Source organism: Castor canadensis, chromosome 10 (assembly GCF_047511655.1).
Source record: "Castor canadensis chromosome 10, mCasCan1.hap1v2, whole genome shotgun sequence".
Taxonomy (NCBI): Eukaryota; Metazoa; Chordata; class Mammalia; order Rodentia; family Castoridae; genus Castor; species Castor canadensis.
In genome coordinates, this window is record NC_133395.1 from 85017230 (window position 1) to 85038938 (window position 21709).

Genomic DNA, 21709 nt, shown 5'->3' on the forward strand with positions numbered 1-21709 from the left:
ACAGTTCTGGGGCGGGCGCTGTGCTTGGGTGGAGCCTAGGCCCTGGTCTGCCAGTGTGAACGGATTCTCATCTGTCTGCTGGTCTGAGTGGAACCCATCATGGTTGGCCTGGGGTCTCTCTTCCCCTTGGCATAACTGGGAGGTGGTTTGTGATATGACTGTCTATTCCTCATTACTGGAGTGCCTACAGCTAGGAGTGAGGGACTTGTTCAGGCTTCCCTTTGTACTTGGAATGAAGATGTTTTCTTTGTAGATTCTGACGGTCACTTGTTTAGACTTTTAAATTACATTTTTAAATCTGCACTTTTAGTTTATCCAGTTAAGTCTTGTTACAGTTTTTGTTTTTTTTTTTGTAATTTGCTATTAGTTTTGTTTGTTTGTTTTAAGACAGGGTCTCACTGTGTAGCTCAGACAGTCTTGAACCCTCTTTCTTCCTGCCTCAAACTTTCTGAGTGCTGGAATTACAGGCGTGCGCTTCCGTGGCTGGCTTGTTTGTGATTTTTGCCTTACGTGTTTACAAAATTGACATTGTATGTAAAATTTAATTTTATGTAAAATAAGACTTACCATAGCAGTAGTAATATAGCTGCGGTTTTTATTCACCTTAGGCTTGTTCACTATTTTGGCCTAAATCTTGACTTTGATGTTACTGTTTTAGCCTTTGTTTTCTTTCTATGTTTGTATTATATGACTTTACTCAAAATTTGCTTTTCGGGTTTTGGAGTTAAATACAATCCACACAGAGCAGCTTTTCTACTCCACGGGGCACTTGGTCTTTTTTGTCATCAAAACTCTGTGATGTGTGTTCTTTTGTTTTATGCCTCTTTCTCAACATTTTGTCTTCATCGATCAAAGTCATTTTGGATGACTGTGGAAATGGGGAAGCAGGAGGTGAGACACCAGTTCTGGTCGTGTTGATTGGTGGAGTCTGTGGGACAGTTAGGTGGGTGTATCCAGAGAGCTTACAATAGTCAGGCACCACAAGTGACATGACAGTCAGTGATAGATTGCTTATGACGGTACCCAGAAAATGGTAACGAAGGTGAAAAATTCCTATCATCCAGTGACTGCAGCGATCCTAATAACATAGCACAAAGCACACATCATGTGTGGTGATGCTGATGTAAACCTACTGTACCTGTACCGCCAGTCCTGTTAAAGTGTAGTGATGCAGTTACACTCTGCTGTGCTCAGGAGAGAGCTGCGTGAGGCTTGTGGCACAGGACACCAGGATGACACCAGCAAGTGCAGGTGGTTTAATGCATGCTAGGGGACCCAGGTACTATTGATGTGCTGAGTAATATACTTAAGTTTTTTAATATTTGATCTGATAAACGACTATGTGACTGACTTCTGTATTTTCTGTACTAAACTTCTTATTGTTATTTTACAGTGTACTCCTACTTATAAAAATGTTCACTGTAGACAGAGTGCCTTGCCACGCTAGCAGCAGCCTCTGGCATCTCGTGTTCACGGAGTCTTGATTGCATTGTTTTCTCTTGTCCTGTTGTTCTGATGATCGTGGCTCCAGTGCACCAGGCTGTACCATACATACGTACCCTATAGACAAGGCTGCAGTAGGTTATGTCATCTAGGTTGTGTAAGTGTACTTGATGTTCATACAGTGACCAAATTGCCTAAGGATACCTTTCTCAGCCTATATCCCTGTCATTAGGTGTCACACCATTGCCTGTGGCTCCACACAGAACTTTATGGTAGCAGGCAAGGGTGGGGGTGGATTTGATGATCACTGCATGAGCACACTGTGACCTTTCAATCAGTACATGGGACCAGGGCCGAGCCTCAGGGATGATCCCTGTTTAAAGGTTATACAAAAGATTGTTACCAGAATGCTCCAAGGAGGAGGTCTCCAAAAGGGAGGAAGCTCTCATCTGACCCTTGGGTACTGAGTTTGTGATGTGCTCACAAAAAAGAATTTTAGGACACATCGAGGTAGAGCCCACGAAAGTTTATTAGTAAAGCAAAGCAAAGGATAGATGGAAACATAAGCCAGACCTGGGTACAGGTGTAACTACTGCTCTAACGTCAGGATATTTATGGTGAAAAAGCAGGTTGAGGTTTGGCTTAATTTACCTTAGGGAAATTAAGTGCGCCCCTTTGTTCTGACAGCTCCTGATATAATTAGCTCCTTTGAACTCAGGGCCTACACCTTGAGCCATGCCACCAGCCCTTTTTTATCTTGGGTATTTTCAAGATAGGGTCTCAAGAACTATTTGCCCGGCCTGGCCTGGGATGGCTTCAAACCACGACCCTCCTGTAGGTAGGATACAAGCGTGAGCCATCAGCATCTGATCTGAATTAGCTCCTTTTGCTGTTATGCTGTCTTATCAATTGGGTTTCAAGATTTCAAGGTTGTTGGCCTGCTCATTGAATTTGAGTAACCATGACACAGATGTTTGAACATCCCGTTAAACAAAGGCTGGGTCCTGCCAGATGCTCTCTTTAGGACAGGTGTCCATCCTTACGATAAGTAGTTTTCTTTGTAGACACTTTTTTTGCCCAGAAGTCATTTTCCTAAGAGCTCCCTACCATGGTGTTTTTCTTTTAAGATATCCTTGCTCAATTCTCAGGGTATAATAATTAGTTTTGAGCAAGTGGGCAAGACAGAGGGAGAAAACTCTTTTTCTCTTTTGTTTTTCTTTTTAGTAAATGTCGCAGTCTGTTGAGGGAGTGTGAAATTCAAAGCAAAGACAATAGGGCATGTATGTTTTTAATCAAGCTATTTATTAATACAGTGCTTATTTCTGGTTCCTGGCTGCTGTTTCCCATCCCTCATTTTTGCCCATCTGTCCTGCCGAAGGTACACTAACCAGGAGAGGAGAGGTGCCAGAAGTCAAGGATGGCCCTTGGAGGAGACAAGTGGTGCCAGAAATCCTTCACCACAGCAGTTAGGGCACAAAGCAGTGGGACTCTGCAGGCCAGGGAGCAGTCAGGTGAAAGGTGAAGGGTTGTGGGGAGGAGGAAGGGCACAACTACCCTCTTGGATGAAATTGGCAGTGAAGGGAGATGAAGAGACCTGGTAGGTTAGGGAGGGATTTTATTTTAGTAATATATTGTTAGAAAGAGCCCCAAGGTTGTTCTGAGGACAATGCAGTGAAGAAAGATGGACAGGTGGAAAATGTCTGGTGCAGGCTGACGGGTGGAGATTCCTAGGTCAGGCTCTGTGTGTAGACTTGAGGGGAGGCCATCTGTGTGTCCAGGGCATGGGCTGAATCAGGTCAGATCAAAGTCTCAGTTTACCCCGGAAAAACGTGGGTGACATGCAAAGTACCAGGATTAAAGTTACAGGACCCATTTAGTATTTCTGCATTGAATAAGATACTTTAGTTTTTAATACTTTGGTAATTAAAAGAAAACACATGCAATCAAAAGTCCAGTCTGGCACTGCTGCATTGCCTTTTGTGTGTAGTTGATAAAAATCTGCAAGTGGGAGGGGCAGGGTGAGGCTTTGACCTTTCTGCCTCTGCAGAGGACTCCTGCTGCCAATATTGAAACATTCATAAATGTTTTATTAGGTTTGCTGGAAGCAAAGAGGCAGCAAAGGAAATGGACGCGTGTTTGACACAGAGGCAGTAGGGAGGATTACATGACCAGAGGAGACACAGGGAACACAGCGTGGTTTTGATTTGTTCCCAGTGGGTAGGATCCTGGGTGTCTGCATCCAGATTTTCCGGGAACTTTGTTGCTCTGTGAGTCACAGCACTTTATCTGTGCTTGAAAAGCTGAAACATACGCATAAGAACTGATTGGAATCTTCTAACATTTTAATAATTGTTTTCAAGTCTTCTGTTATTAACATCATATTCCTATATGTTATTTTGGATGCCTTCTGTCCAGATCTCCCTGGGAGCAAGTTTGGTATTGTAATGTTTTTTTCTGCCCACGAGATGTCAGCAAGCTCACATAGACCTCCTGGGCTGGCTCCTTTGCTTCACCAGGCTCTTCCAGTTCCCTGGAGGCCCTTCTCCCATTTAGTATTCTTGGGTTATAAAGCTTTTTTTCCTCTCTCTTTTTTTGGTCGTAGTATGGCTTTGCACTTGCTAGACAGGTGCTCTGTCACTTGAGCCACATCTCCAGCCCTTTTTGCTTTAGTTATTTTTTTCAGATACAGTCACGTTTTTGTCTGGGTCAACCTTGGACCATGATCCTCCTACCTATGCTTCCTGCTAAATTGGGATTATAGGCGTGAACCACCACGCTCAGCCTACCATTCTCCTTCTTAAACTGTCTGAGTTAGGTGTTTCCTCAGATTTCCCTTTGGATAATGTCTCCCAAACCTGTTACTCGTGTACCCATCTTTGGTTGTGTTTACAAGGACTTTGGGGGCAAACACAACAAGAATAAGAAGTTGAGAATATTTGAATTATAACCCCCCTTCCTTCCTTGGTGATGGGGTTCATCTAACTAATTTTACCCACTGTGTCTTTGTTCAGGAAAGGCCATACAATGCTACTAGCTCAGCTGTGACCTGTTTAAGATGTTGGGAGGGGGTTTTAGTTGGCTTTTGGAAGGGGTGAGAAGGACTGGACAGGTGTGGAGTCTGGGTAGAGAGGTGGTGGATAGCAGGGATGGGCTGAGGGAGCCTTCCTATCTCCTCCCTCTTGCCTTCCCACGCTGTTTTTGAACTTGAGGTCACTTTTTTGTTTCCCACAGCTGTGTCTTAACACTGTTTCATACTGTGTGCACTCTGATTGGAGCACACAGCTCAAGCTCTTGGTTAGGTCCCTAACAACCCCGCCCCCCACCCTCCCACCACAGGGTGCAGGCACATTCACACTGAGACCCTCCCCCTAACAGGAGACACTGGCTTTGTTTGACCTTTGCAAACTGCTGACCTGTGGAGGGAGAGTGCAGACATTTAAAAAAATAATTACTGTTCGATTATTGTACCCAGTTTTACTGTAGGAGGCCAATGTTACAATCAGTGAGTTCATGTGATTAAAATGAACAGTTGTGGCCAGGTTGTGACTCAGTGGTAGAGCATGTATCTAGAAGGCCCTGGGTTCAATCCTTAGTACCCAGCAAAAATTGTTCGAGAGAAAACATGATGGGAAAAAAGGATTGAATGCCTTCTGAGCCAGGAAAGCAGCTGTGTACAAGCCATGCAGGCCCAGTGCCTGTCCCCTGGGGACTACCTGTTCTGTCACCTGTGACCTGTGACCTGATCACTTTCCTCTTGCTTATGGCTTATTTTGAACCCTTGCATAAAATGCGCATTGAAGGGAAGAATTTTTTTAATATTAACTCTTGACAGGGATGGTTTTTAGTTAAGGAAATTTGAAGAAAGTAAATGGTGACTTAATCTTAGTAGATCTCAACCTCCTTGCTAGAGAAAGTGAGGAATTTGATGCCCACGGGGTGGTGGTGGGTATTTCTGTAAGCTTGGAGGCATCACATTTCACTCTCACATTCATGTTAAGCTGAATTAAACTAGGTAAAGGAAGTACTTTTTAGTTTTGATTTAACCATTCAAAAGAATGGCTAGTTTTAAGCTGATAACTGCCTCATGAATGTCTTGGTTATTTAGGGATATGAAAAGTTTGAAAGTTGAGTTTGTAATATCTAATTTAGAGAACTTCAGATTAAAGAGGAAGATAAGGTATATGAATTACATATGAATTATCATGAACACGTCCTTGATTCTGCAATAGTCTGCATTGTTACTTTAAATGTGAGAGCTAATGGGTCTGTTAAGCCATTTTAAGCAAATCTCTGTAATTTAGACCATTGCTTTTTCCTGCTGTTCTCTTCCCTACTTCTTGAAGGTGACATTGAGAAAATAAAGCTTCCATTCTGCAGCACTGCTCATCATAACTGTCGCCCATGCCACCTGAGGCATATGGTACACACCCTGATTGCAGGCCAGTGTCATGCTCTGTGGGATCTAAAGGTCAGGAGGAGGCTGGAAGTGTAGCTCAGTGGTAAGCACGTGCCTGGCATTTGCAAGGCTCAGGGTTCAATGCCCAGCACTACAAACAGCAACAACAAAGCTCAAAAGCATGAGACTTACATACAGTGCTTATACCTGTCACGTGATATAGGTTTGGGAGAAAAGAGTCAGTACTAAAGCAGTGTGTGTAACTGTAATACATGTGTAATTACAGTGCCTGCCTAAATTTCAGATGGTGGACTTTCATCAGTAGAACTTAAAAACTTAACTTTAAATTTACTCATTGTAGTCAGGTAGCAGTGGCTCACGCCTGTAATCCTAGCTACTCAGGAAGCAGAGATTAGGAGGATCGTGATTCGAAGCCAGTGCCACACAAATTGTTCTCAAGACCCTGTCTCAAAAGACCCATCACAAAAAAGGGCTGGTGGAGTGGCTCAAGTGGTAAAAGTGCCTCAGTGAACACCCACCCCCACAAAGTGTTCATTGTCTACGCACGTGTGTCTGATTCTGGTTATTACAGGTTTGCAGTGACAGGATTCAGTTCCCAGTGGGCCCAGGCTCTTCCTCTTTGGGCTACTGATGTACTTGATGGCTGATCCCATCCTTGTTAACACCGTGCCTTGGCTAAGCTCAGAGGAGGATGTTTCAATGCATGATCTATTTAAAAAATATTTTATTAAACTTTGAAAATAAATTATTAAAGTTAAAAAATTTGGGAGCTGGTGGTGAGGTTCAGTAGTACAGCATTTACTTAGCCTGTGTGAAGTTCTGGGTTCAAGTCCCAGCATTAAAAACAAAAAAGGCCCACGGCTTACATAAAATAAGCACTAAAATTTTCCCAAAACTTACTGCGTTCCCAGCTGCTATTGGAAAAACTTCATTTCTATTACTTTATGATTGCATTTTACCAAAGTGGAAGCTGAGGCACAGAGTGATGAAGTAACAAGTGCCGTGTCCCAGCTGTAGTCTGGTTCCAGAGCTCCTGCTTTTAGCCACTCTGCGTCTGTTAGTGACATGATTCTGAGCATTGCACACAGAGATAATTCACGTACGGAGTAGTGCCAAGTGTTGTTCATATCAGTACCCACAAAGAAATGACACTTTGCCCAAGGGAAGTAAGACCAAGAAGCCTTATGTCTGGTAATAAAACAGAACATCAGCATGGCAGGGGAGCACCTGTCACACAGGATCCATTCCTGATCAGTGTGCTAACTCTTGCCCCTGTATTTTGACCTGAGCAGGTATTATGACTCATGTAGGCCAGCAGTGGCCAAAGGTGAGTGGTAAACATCACTGAATTGTGTTTTCCACATTTAAGGAAGTCTCGGGGAAGACCAGTGTGTTACAGTACAGAAACAAATGTAGAAGAATATGAATCTTAAAATATTTATTATGCAGTGAGAAATTTCATTGTGCTGTTTCCATACATGCATATCATATGTTTTGGTCATAGTCACTCCTTCTATTACTCTTTCCTCTCCTCCAGCCCCTCTTTTTAAACTTTCTTGCAGTTTTTTTCAAAAATGGATTTCAGTATCACCTTTTCATATGTGCATACTATGTACTTAGAGCATACTCTGCCTCATACCCATCCCTTTTTCCCTCCCATCTGCTGGTTATCCCTTACCCCAACAGTCTCTGTTTTAAAGAACATGAATCTTGAATCCACGTGGGGACGGATGTCCAGGACAGTGTGTTGTCTAAGGGAAAGTCTCTGATAGTAGATGTGTTACCAGAGGGTGGTCTCTAATGGCTCTGTCAAAAGACTCCGAGTCACCTGTGTCCTGATGGGAAAATGTAGTAAAGTTTATTGAAGTGAGGGGAAGTTACTGCAGAGAAAGAAGTGATGGGTCCTGGCCAGGTGGGATAGAAATGCACACACATCAGTCTTGTTTCAATGGGCCTTTATAAATTAAAAGGGCAAATGGTGGAAAAAATCTGGGCAGTCTTTGCAGGATGGGCTAGGGTGATTGACAGGTTTGATTGACAAGGTCATGTCATACAACATGGGGCGCCCTGCTCATGCACCTATGCTAACTGTCATCTATCTTATTACATGCATGAAGTGTGATCGATATTCATGTTTTAAGCAAAGAGCTTTTACTTGAGAGGTAATCAAGGACAATTTCCTCAAGGCTTCCTGTTTTATAACTGCAGAGGATTTACAATTGAAAAAGGCTCTGCAACTGCTAAGATTTTATAACTGAAAATAAATTTACAACTGTGAAGGATAGCATTGAGTTGAGACAAGGAGTTTAGCTTGAAATCACTGGGAAAAGCCATGCCTCATGGAGTCAGCCAGACTCCCAATATCTCTGTTGCTAGCCTGTCTCAGGTGTAGAAGAGATTGAGATGCTGTCCGATACGCTGTTCCCACCTCCATAGAGATTTGCCCAGAGTCCAAAAGCGGTCCTGACATTGACTGACATCACACTCAGCTGATTGCTGTTGTAGTCTCCGAACTATCAGAGCCTTCTGTGGAACTGGGTACCAGTTGTATATCCAAGCAGGGTACCCTCTTGGGAGCTCAACACAAAGGGAACTAACCTTATCAGATGTAGTAAGGTTGAAGAGGAGGTCAGCATGATGGTAAGGAATGAAGCTGTGAAACAGAATTCATAAAGAAGCTTTCTAGTTTTCAGAGTTGTGGTGAGGTGGGAATTTGGTTTTTGGCATTGATGCTATCCTTGGACATTTTGGAAAATCCCAATCCATAAGAACAAAGCATCCATTTTCACCCAGTCCAGGACAAGGCCTCATTTGCTGTGTAGAAATAACTTCCTCTTGGAAGTAGTAAGATGTTGGAAAAACAATTAAATACTTTGTATTTTCTCTTTAAGTGAGTGCCACACGCCCTGTGAGAAAGCAGTCTTTTCTATTGTTGGATCTGGGAACCAGAAGGACAGATGAGTGAAGCTCTCATCCCCCATGGAGCACCTTGAAAGCCCTGCACCCTGAGAGGAGTTATAAATCTGCACTCCTGCACCCTGAGGAGGAGATACAGGGTCTCATAAATCTGCCATGGGGCTGATACACAAAATGCTCTCAAGGTTGTTCCCCCCATAAGGGGCAAACAGACCAGCTCATTGAAGAGAGCCCATGTGCATGAATCCACGACCGTTACCCTAAACCAGAGTTAAAGCATCCATAAAACCCCCAGCCTTCACCTGAGCAGTGAGCCACCAGTTTCTGGGCTCAGCTGTACTGCTCTAGCTGTCACTTTTCCTTTCTCTCTAGTAAATCCTACTTTGTGTACCAGCCTTGTCTCACGAGTCAATCAGCTGCCTCACGATCAGTTCTCTGGCCTGTGAAGGCAAGAACCCTCGACACTGGCCCACAACTTTTCACATCAGCAGGTAACACTGTCAAAGTGTGTGTCACCATTTTAATTACCTGTGTTGTCTGTAGTTCTGGGTTCTCCTTCCAGATTCTTGCTAAGTCCCCTTGGCTCTGGGGGACATGAAGAAGGCATTGCTGGGGTGGATCTTCGTTAACATTCCACTGGAAGCTGAGAATGGTGGCCCACTGAGGACAGCCTCAGATTCTCACTGAAGGTGATGGCCACTCCTGGAATACCAGGCTCTCCCAAGGGCATCATCGGGGGCCCTTGCATGTCATCATCCCTGGTTGGGAGGGAGACCCTCCCTGACAGTAAATCTGGGAAGAAGCAAGAGTCATCTGAGAGCAGCAGTTCATAGCATGTTCAGGTCACATGGAGCTGTGACCCCACTTCACCCACATTCTGCCTGGGTACTTCAGCAGAGACCAAACAGGTTCTCAGTATCTCTGTTCCCTGAGGAAAATGTTGTACCTGGTGTACCAAGTTTCCAAGAAGTATGCACTCCACTGATTCTGGAAGATAGAGACATATCCAAGATGGCTGTTGATTTCTCATTGTCCAGGACAGGCTGGTATGCAACTGGCCATTGGCTCAACTGCTCAGCTTTTTGCTCCATGTCAGCAGGCGAGCAGGTACACATTGGTACCATGGAGGTCCAGACCCACCTCAGACCAGAAGGGAAGTCTGAGCAGTGGTATTGCAGGTGGGTGTCCCAGCATGAACACCAACTCATTTCTTTTTTTTTTTTTTTACTGCTGAATATTCCATTGTCTGAATGGATCGTTCTTCTTGGTCACCCCCAAGTTTTGAAAATTATGAAGTAAGCTGCTGGAAATATCAGTTTACAGGTTGTGTGGACATAACTTTTCAACTTACTTGGGAATTTTTTTTTCCCGGTACTAGGGCTTGAACACAGGGTCTCACGCTTGCTAGGTAGGCGCTTTACCACTTAAGTCACATACCAGCACTCTTTTGTGTTGCGTTTTTTTGAGATAGGGTCTCGCCAACTATTTGCCTGGGCTGGCTTCAAAACTACCACCCTCCTGATTTCTGCCTCCTATGTAGCTAGGATTACAGGTGTGAGCCACTGGTGCATGGCAGGAATTATTTTTAGTAGGTATAAAGTTTCAGTTTTTTAAAACAAAATTCTATGGAGAGATGGTGATGGTGGTAGAATAACATTGTAAATGTTCTCATTACCACTGAACTGTACACTTAAATATGGTTAGGTTGACAAATTTTGAGTCTGTGTATTTTTTTTAAAAGATGAAAACATGTCCTAAAAGTTTTCACCTTAGTTTTTCAGTAAAATTGATTTTACAAAGTTCCAACAGAATCAAAACCTAAAAATGTAAATATCCTTTTCTCCCATAATTCCATTTCTACAAATGTATTAAAGATTAGAGAAGGAAATAATAATATAAGTATAGATACACTTACCACTAAGTTTCTTTTGTAATGAAAAAAATGGAAAACCACTTAAATTTCCCCACCCAGATGATTCATTAAATATTACTTGTATAACTTAAAAAAAAAAAATTTCCCACCATGCTGTGTATCTTAACCCCTCCCCTGAGTTAGTATAGAATTTCAGACAATCAAGAAGATTGTGAACTTTTGATCTGGATCAGTCCAGGTCAAGAGTGTTGGAAGTGCAGGCCCCAAAAGTGACCACGTGGAGAGGAGTGATCTGGCCAAGAGATTCTTTATTGCCAGGTGGGAGAGGGAGAGAGCCAAGAGCGCCAAGAGAGAGAAGCAGGAAGGGCAGGGGCTTAAATACCCCTCAGTGGGACTCAGCATGATCTGATTGGTTAGGATCTTATGGTTCATGCTGATTGGAGGTTGGGGCAGAAGGAGGATTCAAGCTAGACTTGAGGCAGGACCATGACCCTGGAAAACAGAAGCTTAAGGGTGCAGTAAGAACCAAAACCTATCAGCGCCATTATTGCCAACAAAGAGTAGGGTCAATCGTGTCAGAGTATAAGGAGGGACAGACTGCCTGCCCCTTTGTGCATGCTGTGCTGGTGTGCCTGTGTACCCTTCTGCAGAAGTACATTTTGCCTTGCTGAGATAGTTCTCTGTTTCTGTGTCTTCAGTTGTGACCCCGGTGGTCTTCAGGGGTCTTATTTCTAACACACCCCAATGCCAGAAAGGATAGCAATACAGAAAGTGATGAAGAGAATTAATGTTCTTGTATAATAAAAATAAGCCACAGGGATGAAGCCTGAATACAGTACTTAGTTACAAGTTTGGAGTGCTGAGTAACTGTGAGCCTGTTGGTGGCACTCAGCAGTGAGTGCCATAGAAACGTGCGTGCACAACTGTAGCTCAGTGTTACTGGGCTGTGGAGTCTAAGAAGACACCAGTCCAGAAGACTGAGTCCTTGTGTCACCTGAACAGAGAACTGGATACAGACACAGATTGCAAAACAGTAACAAAACTTTATTGGAAGAAAAGGAAAGAAATAGTGAGGAAAAAGAAAAGCACTGCGGGAAAAGCAGTGGGCCCCTGCCTGATGGCAAAGAGGCATTGATTAGCAATACCTTATTGGAAGAAAAGGAAAGAAAGAAGCACCGCAAGACAGGCGGTGGGCGCTTGCCGGGTGGCACAGAAGCACTGATTTCTTTGTTTAAGCCCAAGTTATAAGTTGTAAGGTGGAAAAAGTCTGGGCTTAGAGGCTAGGGTGGCTGGCAGGTGTACTTAGCAAAGCAGCCTCATCACGAAACAAGGGGTGTTCTGTGCATGTGCTCATGCTAATTTTTAGGCCTTTAATTGTATGTATGAGATGTGACCAATATTCAAGAAGTCTGGAGTAAGAGGACTTGTCTGGGAGGTCAAATCGAGGGCAGGCTTTTTTTTTTTTTTTTTAACAAGTGAGGCAGACCCAAAGGCGCCTCTTCTGGAAGCTATCTTGCAATGATATTTACCACAGCCAGGATATTTACAATTTAGGGGATTTACTGCTCTAGGGATGGCTCAGGGTCAAGCTGCAGTGCCTGTAAGTTTTGTTTTGAATCCCTGGTGAGTTATTGTCCCTGCCTGCTAACTTGCCTCAAAAGCAGAGTTTTAAAAGAAAGCCCTCAAGCAGGACATTGACATTGTCCCTTGGTAATGATTTAAATGCTTAAAAGCACCATGAGGTAGTGTACTGTATCAGAACTCCTCTAGCTGTAAGAGAAGATGGTTATATTGAATAATGAGACTAATGTTCTGGAAGGCATGCGAGACAGAATCTGGGATTTGCAGAACACTTCGCTTTCTAGCAGGGAGGAGGACCAGAAGAGCACAGAAAGGCCTGAGTCCTGAGAAAGTAGCAGGGGGAAGGGACGGCACAGCAGAGAGAGAAAACCTGAGGAATCCAGGTCACATAGCACCAGGGGTAGAAGGGCACTAGCACTAGGGTGACGTAGCCTATAGAATTGCATGGAACTATACATGGGTTAAACCTTGTTTTTTAATTTTATTTCCTCTGTAACGTGCTTGCAAGGGAAAAATGATGGACCAGCAAGAACAAGACTCAAACCCAGGTGGATGGAGGAAAGGAAGATTTATTACACTATCAGGCCAGCACCTGGATCTCTCCAAAATGGCACTGGCCCCGCAGCTCAAGGCTGTGGGGGTTCTTATGCCTCAGAATGTAGAAGCAAGCAAGCAGGAAGAACAAAAGCAAACATGGCAGTTAGCCTCTTGCTATGAGGTTACAACATATTGTACTAGCGCAAGGTTACAACTTACCACACTAGCACAAGGTTTCAGCATACCACACTAGCACATCTGTGAAACCGGGCCGGCCGGGGGAGGGAGCATGCCTTCAGATCTTTCCCTGGGTTTCTTTATCATTCCCTCCTCTTACTCTTCATAATCTCTTATGACCATTTCGGGGGAGTCATCTGGGGGGCAGTCTTTGATATTGCCTCACTAATTGCAAACTAACGGTGATGACCTTGGTGAGGAGGTTTATCACACAAGGCCCTAAGAGTAATAGCATAAGGAGCACAGTAAGTGGGCCTGCCAGGGGGGCTACCCATGGGGCCCAGCTCTTCCATCCTGTAAAAGACTTCATCTAGAATCTCCTCTGGGGAGTGGAGGAGTTTTCTCTCCTCTTCTGGCAAATATCACCCAGGTTACTTTGGAAAGTTAGCATGAGGCATTACCATTTGAAAAGGGAACCCAGGGTAGAAACAATCAAAAACAATACCACATCTTGTTAGTAGGAGAGAAAGATTGTCAGAAAGTACCTCTTGATTTAGGCTCTGTCCTGCTGGGGCAGTTACTGTTATTGTTACTGACCAAAAGAAGGTTATGATACCAAAAGAGAGATAGGCAAGGGATGGCAGAACTCAAACATTACCACAGAACATTACCAATGAGAAACAACAGTCATTTAACTGTCTATCCAGTTGACTCCTCAAGCTTCAGCTGTGCGTAGACTAGTCAGCTTCTGGTGTGTGACTAGGGCAAGGCTGAAGGGCCCCTCCTCAGGGTCAGTTTGAGTGGCTGCTGGAATCCAGTTGACTCTTCCACTCAGGAGTTGCCTTCTTCATTCGGGTGTGGTGGATCCACGGGGTGATCTCTGCTACCTTGATTGCTGTGAGGGTGGTTAGGATCGCCGAATAGGGCCCTCTCCACAGAGGCTGGAGAGGCTGAAGATTTTACTCTTATTTAAACTTGGTCACCTGGCTTAAAGGAATGTACATCAGTGGTTAAGCTAATAGGGAGTCTTTCTCGAACATGGTGGTGTAGGTCACTGAGCACTTCTCCCAAACCACGCATCTGTTAGAGTAAACTTAGATTTTTTTTTGTCTCTTTTAGATCTCCCTTAATGTCCTTTATTAGTGGGGGTGGGCTTCCGTAGAGAATCTCATAGGGCGAGAACCCAGTCTGTTTGGTGGAACTACACCTGACCCTAAGTAAGACCAATGGTGAGACCTGTTCCCATGTCAGGTGTGTTTCCTGATAGAGTTTACTCATCTGAGTTTTTAGTGTTTGATTTACTTTTTAAATTTTGCCTGAACTCTGAGGCTGGTATGCTGTGTGAAGGTTCCAGGTTATTTTCAGTCCCTTTGCCAGGTGTTTAACAACTGCTGCCACAAAAGCTGGTCCATTGTCTGACCCAATGGAGATGGGGATTCCATACCTGGGACTTATTTCCTTTAGTAAAGCACGGACCACTTGTTGGGCTTTTTCTGTTTGGGTGGGGAAAGCCTTTACCCACCCAGAGAATGTGCACACAATCACCAGAAGATATTTGTAGCCTCTGGTTCAGGGCAGCTTAGTGAAGTCTACTTCCAAGTCTTTAAAAGGGGAACTACCCACATGTTGGACTCCGGTTTAGGGAGAGGCCCCTGCTTGGGGTTATTTTTGGCACATGTTTCACATTGCTTACAAATATTGCTGGCTAAGCTGGTGAGGTGCCTGGTTACCGAGATCAGGGCAGCTTGAGAAGACCTCATTAATCACCTCAACACAGTCATGGTCTGGAGGCCCCGAAGCTGACGGGAGCTAGACAACTTCTAACTTCACCTGTGGATTTTCACAGAGCACACTCTTGTGCCTGACCATCCTGGCATTTGTCAGCCAATACTATCTCTTGTATTCTATTAGAGTCACTACAGAATGTGGAACCCTAACAGTTATTTCCCTTTTCAGTGTTAACTTTTCTCCCTCTGATACCAGGAAGGCTGTGGCTGAGAGGGCTCGCAAGCAGGGAGGCCACCCCTTTGCCACTGAATCCAACTGTTTAGAGAGATAAGCCACTGGCCGATGTCATGAGCCTAGGAATTGGGTCAGGACTCCCAATTTCCATGCCACTTTTCTCATGCACTTAGAGGAAGAAAGGCTTTCTCACATCTGGGAGTCCCAGAGCAGGGGCACTGACTAATGCCTCCTTGATGGCACAAAAAGCCTGTTGCTGTTCAGATTTCCAGATGAGGGCTCCCTTTTGCACCTTTTTATATAAAAGCCTTTATATAAAGGCTTTGTTAGCAATGAGAAATTAGGTTTCCAAATTTGGCAGAACCCAGCCACTCCCAAGAACTCAGGGATTTGTCTTCCTGAAGTTGGAGTCGGGATTGAACAAACAGCTTGTTTTCTTTCTGTGCCTAGATTCTGCTGGCCTTGGGAGATGTGAAACCCCAAATATTTGACTTGGTCTTGACAGATCTGGGCCTTCTTTTGAAACAGCTTGTATCCAGCTTCCCATAAGAGATGGAGTAGGAACTCTGTCCCTTTAAGACAGTCTTGGTGGTTAGCTGCTGTAAGGAGGAGGTCGTCCACATATTGTAAGGTGTGCAGCCAGCTTCCTCTGCTGGGTATGTTCGTAAATCTGATGCCAGAGCAGTTCCAAAGGTGGCTGGGGAGTTCTTGAAACCCTGTGGAGATGGGTCCAGGTTAACCGTTGTTGTTCCCCTGACTGGGGGTCCTCCCATTGGAAAGCAAAGATGGGTTGGCTCACAGGTGCCAACTGGATGCAGAAGAATGCATCTTTTGAGTCTAAGCACAAGATGCAGATTGTCTCTGCTGGTATCAGGCCCAGCAAGGTATATGGGTTAGGAACTACCAAGTGCAGAGTCACTGCTGCTTGATTATCTGCCTGGAGATCCTGCACTGGGCGGTAATCATTGGTGCCCGGCTTCTGGACAGGCAGCAAGGGAGTGTTCCAGGCAGATTGACAAGGTCTCAGGATTCCATAGTTTAAAGTCTCTGGAGGTGATGAGATATCCCTTTCTGTGCCCTCATCAGGATTGGGTATTGTCTCATTCTTATTGGAGTGACTCCTGGCTTTATCTCTATTACCACTAGGGGAGTATTGATGGCCAGCCCCAGAAGACTGTCTTTAGCCCACACTCCTGGAACATTAAAGGCACCTCTGGCCCCTTTAAGGCAGTCTCTACTGAATGTGATCTCTCTTTTTTTTTGCAGGGAGTGGGGTTACGAGGGCTAGGACCCTAGGGGGCCCTGAGTTGAAAGTTGTTTGTTCATCCTCCTGAAAACTGATCTGGGCCCGCAACTTGCTTAGCAGGTCTCGGCTCATCAGTACCACTGGACATTCTGGTATATAGGGAAACTTAGAGTCATGAGATGTCCTCTCAGAGAAAAGAGTGGTGGGCTTGGATCCACTATTTTTCTTAAGTTGGTGCCACCCTTTGGGTCACCATGGAATGTTCAGTATCAGTGTCCATCATGAAATCTACAGGTTGGCCCCCTACTGACATTTGAACCATGGGCTCACGGTCCCGGTAGCTCGCCGTGATCGTGCAGTGGTTAGTACTGCACGTGATCGTGCAGTGGTTAGTACCATGTGAACCATGGGCTCCTGGGGGCCAAGGAGGAAAGAGCCCAGTTGGCCCTGATCCTGGGCTTGCTCAAGGCTTGTGAGCCCCATAAAGTCCTCACTTTCTTTTGTCATTTTGCGTCTGGCCTGGAGCTGTGGGCACTCGTTTTTTCAGTGTCCCTCTTGGCAACAGAAGGCGCATTGATTTATTTTTAGAGGTTCTGATCCCTTGGGCAGTACTTGTGGGGAGTTTTTTTTTCATTTTTTTCATTTTTTTATGGGCCCCCCGCTTTGTCACTTTTTTTGGCTTCTGTCCTGACTGGACTTGTGCCCTCCCTACTCATTTAATGTTGTTGCCAGGAGATCTATTTTTGTATCTTTTGTTTTGTCTCCTTTTGAGCTTCCTGGTCTCTGTTAACAAACACGTTGGTTGCCATTTCCAGAAGCTATGATACATTTATGTCTGTAAAGCCTTTTAATTTTTGTAACTTTTTAATGTCCCTTTGGGCTTCCCCCATAAAGGCGACATTGATCATTTGCTGATTTTTCAGGAGCCTCAGGATTAAAGGGAGAATATAGACTGTGTGCTTCACATAGTGTCTCATAGAACTGTGCTGGGCCCTCATCAGACTTTTGTAAGATCTCTCTGACTTTGTTTGTATTTATGATCTTTTTTCCTTTTTCTTAGACCTGTCATCAGAGTCTCTTTATAGCTATGTAAGTTGTCTTGGCTTTCTGTTTTATTTGGGTCCCATGCAGATTTAGCTTCTGGAATAACCGTCTGAGCATAGGCTTATACATCATTTGTCCCACTGGGTGGGGCATGAGCCTCAAACCAATGTAGGGCTGCTTGGGCAACTCGTCTCCATTTCTCTGTGCTGAGGAGCATCTGGAGCACCCGGGAGGAGCGTTTTCTTTTTTTAAGAGTCTCAGTATTTTAGCCCTTGCCATCAGAATCTTGTAACTGCCTTTAAAGCATTTTTTTAAGCCAACGAGGATGAGCTGTCAATGTCTGTCATATGTCTATGTAGGGGAACTGGTCAGGATGACCCGGATCCCGGACAATTATGTCCCTTACATGGGCGATAGTGGCCAGGTCCAGTGTGCCCTCTGTGGGCTATCCTGCATTGAAGGTGGGGCATTCATGTTCACAAAATGTTTGGAGCTTTACCTACTTCATCCGGACTCCATAATCACCCGAGAAGCCTTCCCTAAACTTAGCAAGCATGGTCTGGAGCTTCATTGGACACTTTGACTCAGAAGACCCCATTTTATATGTGCCTGGTGATTATCAGTGACACAGGACAGACAAAGGGAAGGGGGTGCCTCTCAGTGAGAGGCCACACAGGTGATCATCTGGTCACAACCCCAGGCAATGGGGTCAGGTGTGGCTTGGCTGTAGCAGGTTCAGCCTGTCAGGGTGACTTATGATCAGATGCTAGTCTGATCCCACCATAGACCGTATGCCAATCACCATGAAATCACAGATCGAGCCCACTTGGGACTCTGTAGCCTTTAGGGGACCTTAGAGGTGCCCTGTCATGGAGCCACAAATTCGAGCTTGAAATGCAGGCGAGTCAAGCCTCTCACTCACACACCATTCACTCAGAGTTTAAAACAATCAGTTTCTATTTATTTTCCCCTAAAATCCTGGCCTGCTCTAATCCCAGTTGACTGGAATCACATCAGTCACAGAGGACCCTGGATAATCTTCAGGATTCAGCCAGCCTCCTGCGGAGGATCAGTCCACGCTGGCTCCTTACACTGACTACCCTGGGGCTTCCTACGTGGTCCAGACGTCTGGTATAGGTCTCTGTTTCACTCCACCAGTCCGAGGGCCCGGTCTGCAGCTCCCCAGCCTCCTTCAGTCTGGAAGGAGACCCCGGAATCACATCGGGTGTGCAAACTTCCCAGTTCCAGGGACCTGCTGCAGGCTGTAGAGCCCGGGAGTGGGGACCCATTTCCCAATGGGGCTCGGAGGTCTGATCTCTCTGAGGCCTTCAAAATGTTGTGGGAAGAATGATGGACCAGTGAGAACAAGACTCAAACCCAGGTGGATGGAGGAAAGGAAGATTTATTACGCTAGCAGGCCTGCACCTGGATCTCTCCAAATGGCACTGGCCCCGCAGCTCAGGGCTGTGGGGGTTCTTATGCCTCAGAATGCAGAAGCAAGCAAGCAGGAAGAACAAAAGCAAACATGGCATTTAGTCTCTCACTAGGAGGTTACAACATATCGTACTAGTGCAAGGTTACAACTTACCACACTAGCACAAGGTTTCAGCATACCACACTAGCACATCTGTGAAACCTGGCCGGCCAGGGGAGGGAGCACACCTTCAGATCTTTCCCCTGAGTTTCTTTATCAGTGAGACCCCTTTGTTCTCGGAGCTTAGCCTTTGGACACAAGTCTGCTGAGCTTGTGCTGGCACAATAAACGTTGCTTCCTGCTAAACTGCCTCAATGTCCTGTATCTCAGCTAGCAACTTCCCGCAACACTTTTACCTCTTTTCAAGGAAAGGTTGTTCATTGGTGATTTTTGTATCTCTACTTCTATCTACTACACACACACACACACACCCTGCCCCCATTGGGTTATTGTGTATAAAAGAGATACGAAGATTAGATATTATATTGGTAGAATTATCTGTTAGCTGGTATAAAGGATAGAAATGAAGCATACCCTACTTAAAAAAAAATATCTGAACAGCTATTCCATGTTTTTTGAAGTTGTAGTTACAGGGCATTACTTTTCAGAACTCATTTCTTTTTCTTTTTAAAATGTATGACACTCAATCTGAGTGATGTATAGTGGTGGGAAAGTTCACACATGCCAATCTGTGGTTCTTGTTAGGGCCTGCATCCCATGAACTCAACCATGGTTCGCATTTCTTTTCAATTCCTTGCTGGGGTCAGCAGGCTTGAGGCCATTGGAAACTTCTGACTTTTGTCGGTATTCTCAGAATTTCACTGTTAATGAGGATTGGCAGTTATGTTTAGTTTCACTGAGGAAATTACTGCTGTGATCCCTCTTTGTCTTCTGTAGGGCAATACCCTGAGGGCAGTTACTTCACCAAGAATAGTGTGTGTCTTGGTTTTACAGTGATTGAATTGCAAGAATCTGAAATCCTCTGCCTCTGCTGTGTGTCTTGGTTTTAGAGTGATTGAATTGCAAGAGTCTGAAATCCTCTGCCTAGGCCCCTGGTCTCAGTTTACAGCTGATAAAAATGTTATTAGGTTTGATATCCAGGATTTCTTTTGTGTGTGGGAGGGGTGATAAATACTATTTTCTCATCATTAGAAATACGTTAATCTCTCTCTACCCCTCTCTCCTTCCCTCCCTCCCTCCTCCATCCTTCTCCTTCTCTTTCTCTCCCTGACTCATAACATATGCCTTTTTCTCTTTCTTCCAGTTTCTTTTCTCAAAACTACATATACCTCCTTGATTTATTTTTATTTACATAACCATTATATACCTTGGTTTTCATTATTATTTGTGTCTGGAATGAATTATAAAGTCTGAATAGTAAAACCATTTTGTGTTTGTAAAATTTGTTATACATGTTAAAGACACCTTCATATATATAATTTTGCCTTAGCTTCACGGTCTTCTTAAAACACAACCTGATATAAATGCCTGAACATTTTATTAAATTCTCAACTCTTTGCTTTTTTGTTGTTGTTGTTTCCAGTATATCTGACATAGAGATACTTGATCTCTGACCTTTGCTTTCCTGATCATAGACAGCTCCTTAGGCCAGTGAGCCACCTGCGTTTTATTGCCCTTCCAGGGTTGTTGCCAGCTGGCTTCCTTGAGGCTGGTTCTATATGTCTTAATATTAGTATTATTGTGTGTGACGTATATTATGTAATATCCAATAGTGTTATTAAAATATTATCATTATCAGATATCTTCTTGTCTTCTTTTAAATTCTTCTGTACCATCAGTCTTTCTTGCCTAGAATGACGTATTAGCTATAACCTCACAACACCTGCACTATAGAAAGGAAAAAGTGGGCTGTGCTTGTGGGTATAGAAATGGGCATAGGAAAGTCAAGTGGCTCCAACAAGCAGGGCTGGGATCAGAAACCAGCTTTTCATTCTCTGGAAACTAGATCTAATAAGTGTTTGATTGCTGCTTAGTATAGAGGACAATTACTTTTAGCTTTGTTGACACGCTAATTTTGTATGTATCCTAGCTAATAAGGAATGATATCCAAAGCTGTTTCTGCTTACTGCTGAACATTGGTGATTTTCTAGTCCAGTGAGGCTCATTTGAGAAGACCTGACAGATGTAATTGTTTTTATCTCATTTTAGGTCATTGAATGTATGGGTACTATGGTGGACATGTGATTTGCCCTAAACACAAACCATTGATACTTCTGTTTTGCTCTTCCTAATCTGTGCAATACACAGAGCAGTCTCAGTTCAACTTGGAGTCTCATTCCACCTTGACTTCCTTAGGGGATGGGCTGAGGACAGACACCAGCCACTTGTCTCCCACGTATAAAGCCAAGAGGCCATATGTTGAACATTCCTTGTCTCATAAAAAGGCCTTAAGATGGACACTGCCTGCCAGTTGTGCTCTTGGTGTGTCAAGTTTGGAAAACTCAAAAGTAAACATGGCCACGAGGCACAGTGTGTCCATGACATGGGAGCCAAAAGTAGCTGGGGGCTGCCCTTCCTGGATAGAGTGTGGAGTCTTCTGCTTTCCTTTCCCCCATGTAGAACACAGTCATTAATCTGAAGGAGGAACAGCCATTTTTGTACAATGACATAAGGCTAGCAGAGTAGAGGGAAGGTGCCGAGGACATGGGTGTTGGTGGCTGCCATGCCAGCACTGGATTGCCTGCCTCTGGAGTTCTGAGAAGATAAGCTCTGAGAGTTAGGGGAGTTCAGCTGAGTTTCTGTCGCAGGAAGAGAGTTCAATTTCTGACTGAGAACTCTTTTTCTTTAACCAAAGTGTCTGTGTCTTTGCCTAATATCTTGAGTTGTCTTTCAAATATTTATTTGTAGTAGTTATTGTTATAGCCCTTCAATAAGCAAACATTTTCTTATTTATGGCATACTGTTTACATTTTATTGAAAAATCTAGAATACTGAGAAATTGACCAAAATACTAGGTTGGTCTTGGACTAAAGACTTTTTTTTCTTTTATTGAGTGGTCCCTTAAACCCCAGGCCTGGA

At 44.3% G+C, this 21709-nt stretch overlaps 1 protein-coding gene across 8 annotated transcripts in view; it reads left to right on the forward strand.

Annotated features, from left to right (window-relative positions):
- LOC109685508 (phospholipid-transporting ATPase IB) overlaps positions 1–21709 on the forward strand; it is a 583492-nt gene that overhangs the window by 86884 nt on the left and 474899 nt on the right. For 2 of the 8 annotated variants that reach the window (XR_012436298.1, XM_074043750.1), the window contains exon 1: positions 9299–9954. The exons of 4 other annotated variants lie outside the window; for them this stretch is intronic. Coding sequence is in view for 3 of the 4 variants with exons in the window: in XM_074043750.1 (XP_073899851.1) it covers positions 9611–9954 (344 nt within the window). In the remaining variant the exon portion in view is untranslated. Of the gene's footprint in view, positions 1–9295; positions 9955–21709 lie in introns of those variants that run through there. 2 more of the 8 variants (XM_074043757.1, XM_074043756.1) reach the window with 2 other exon arrangements.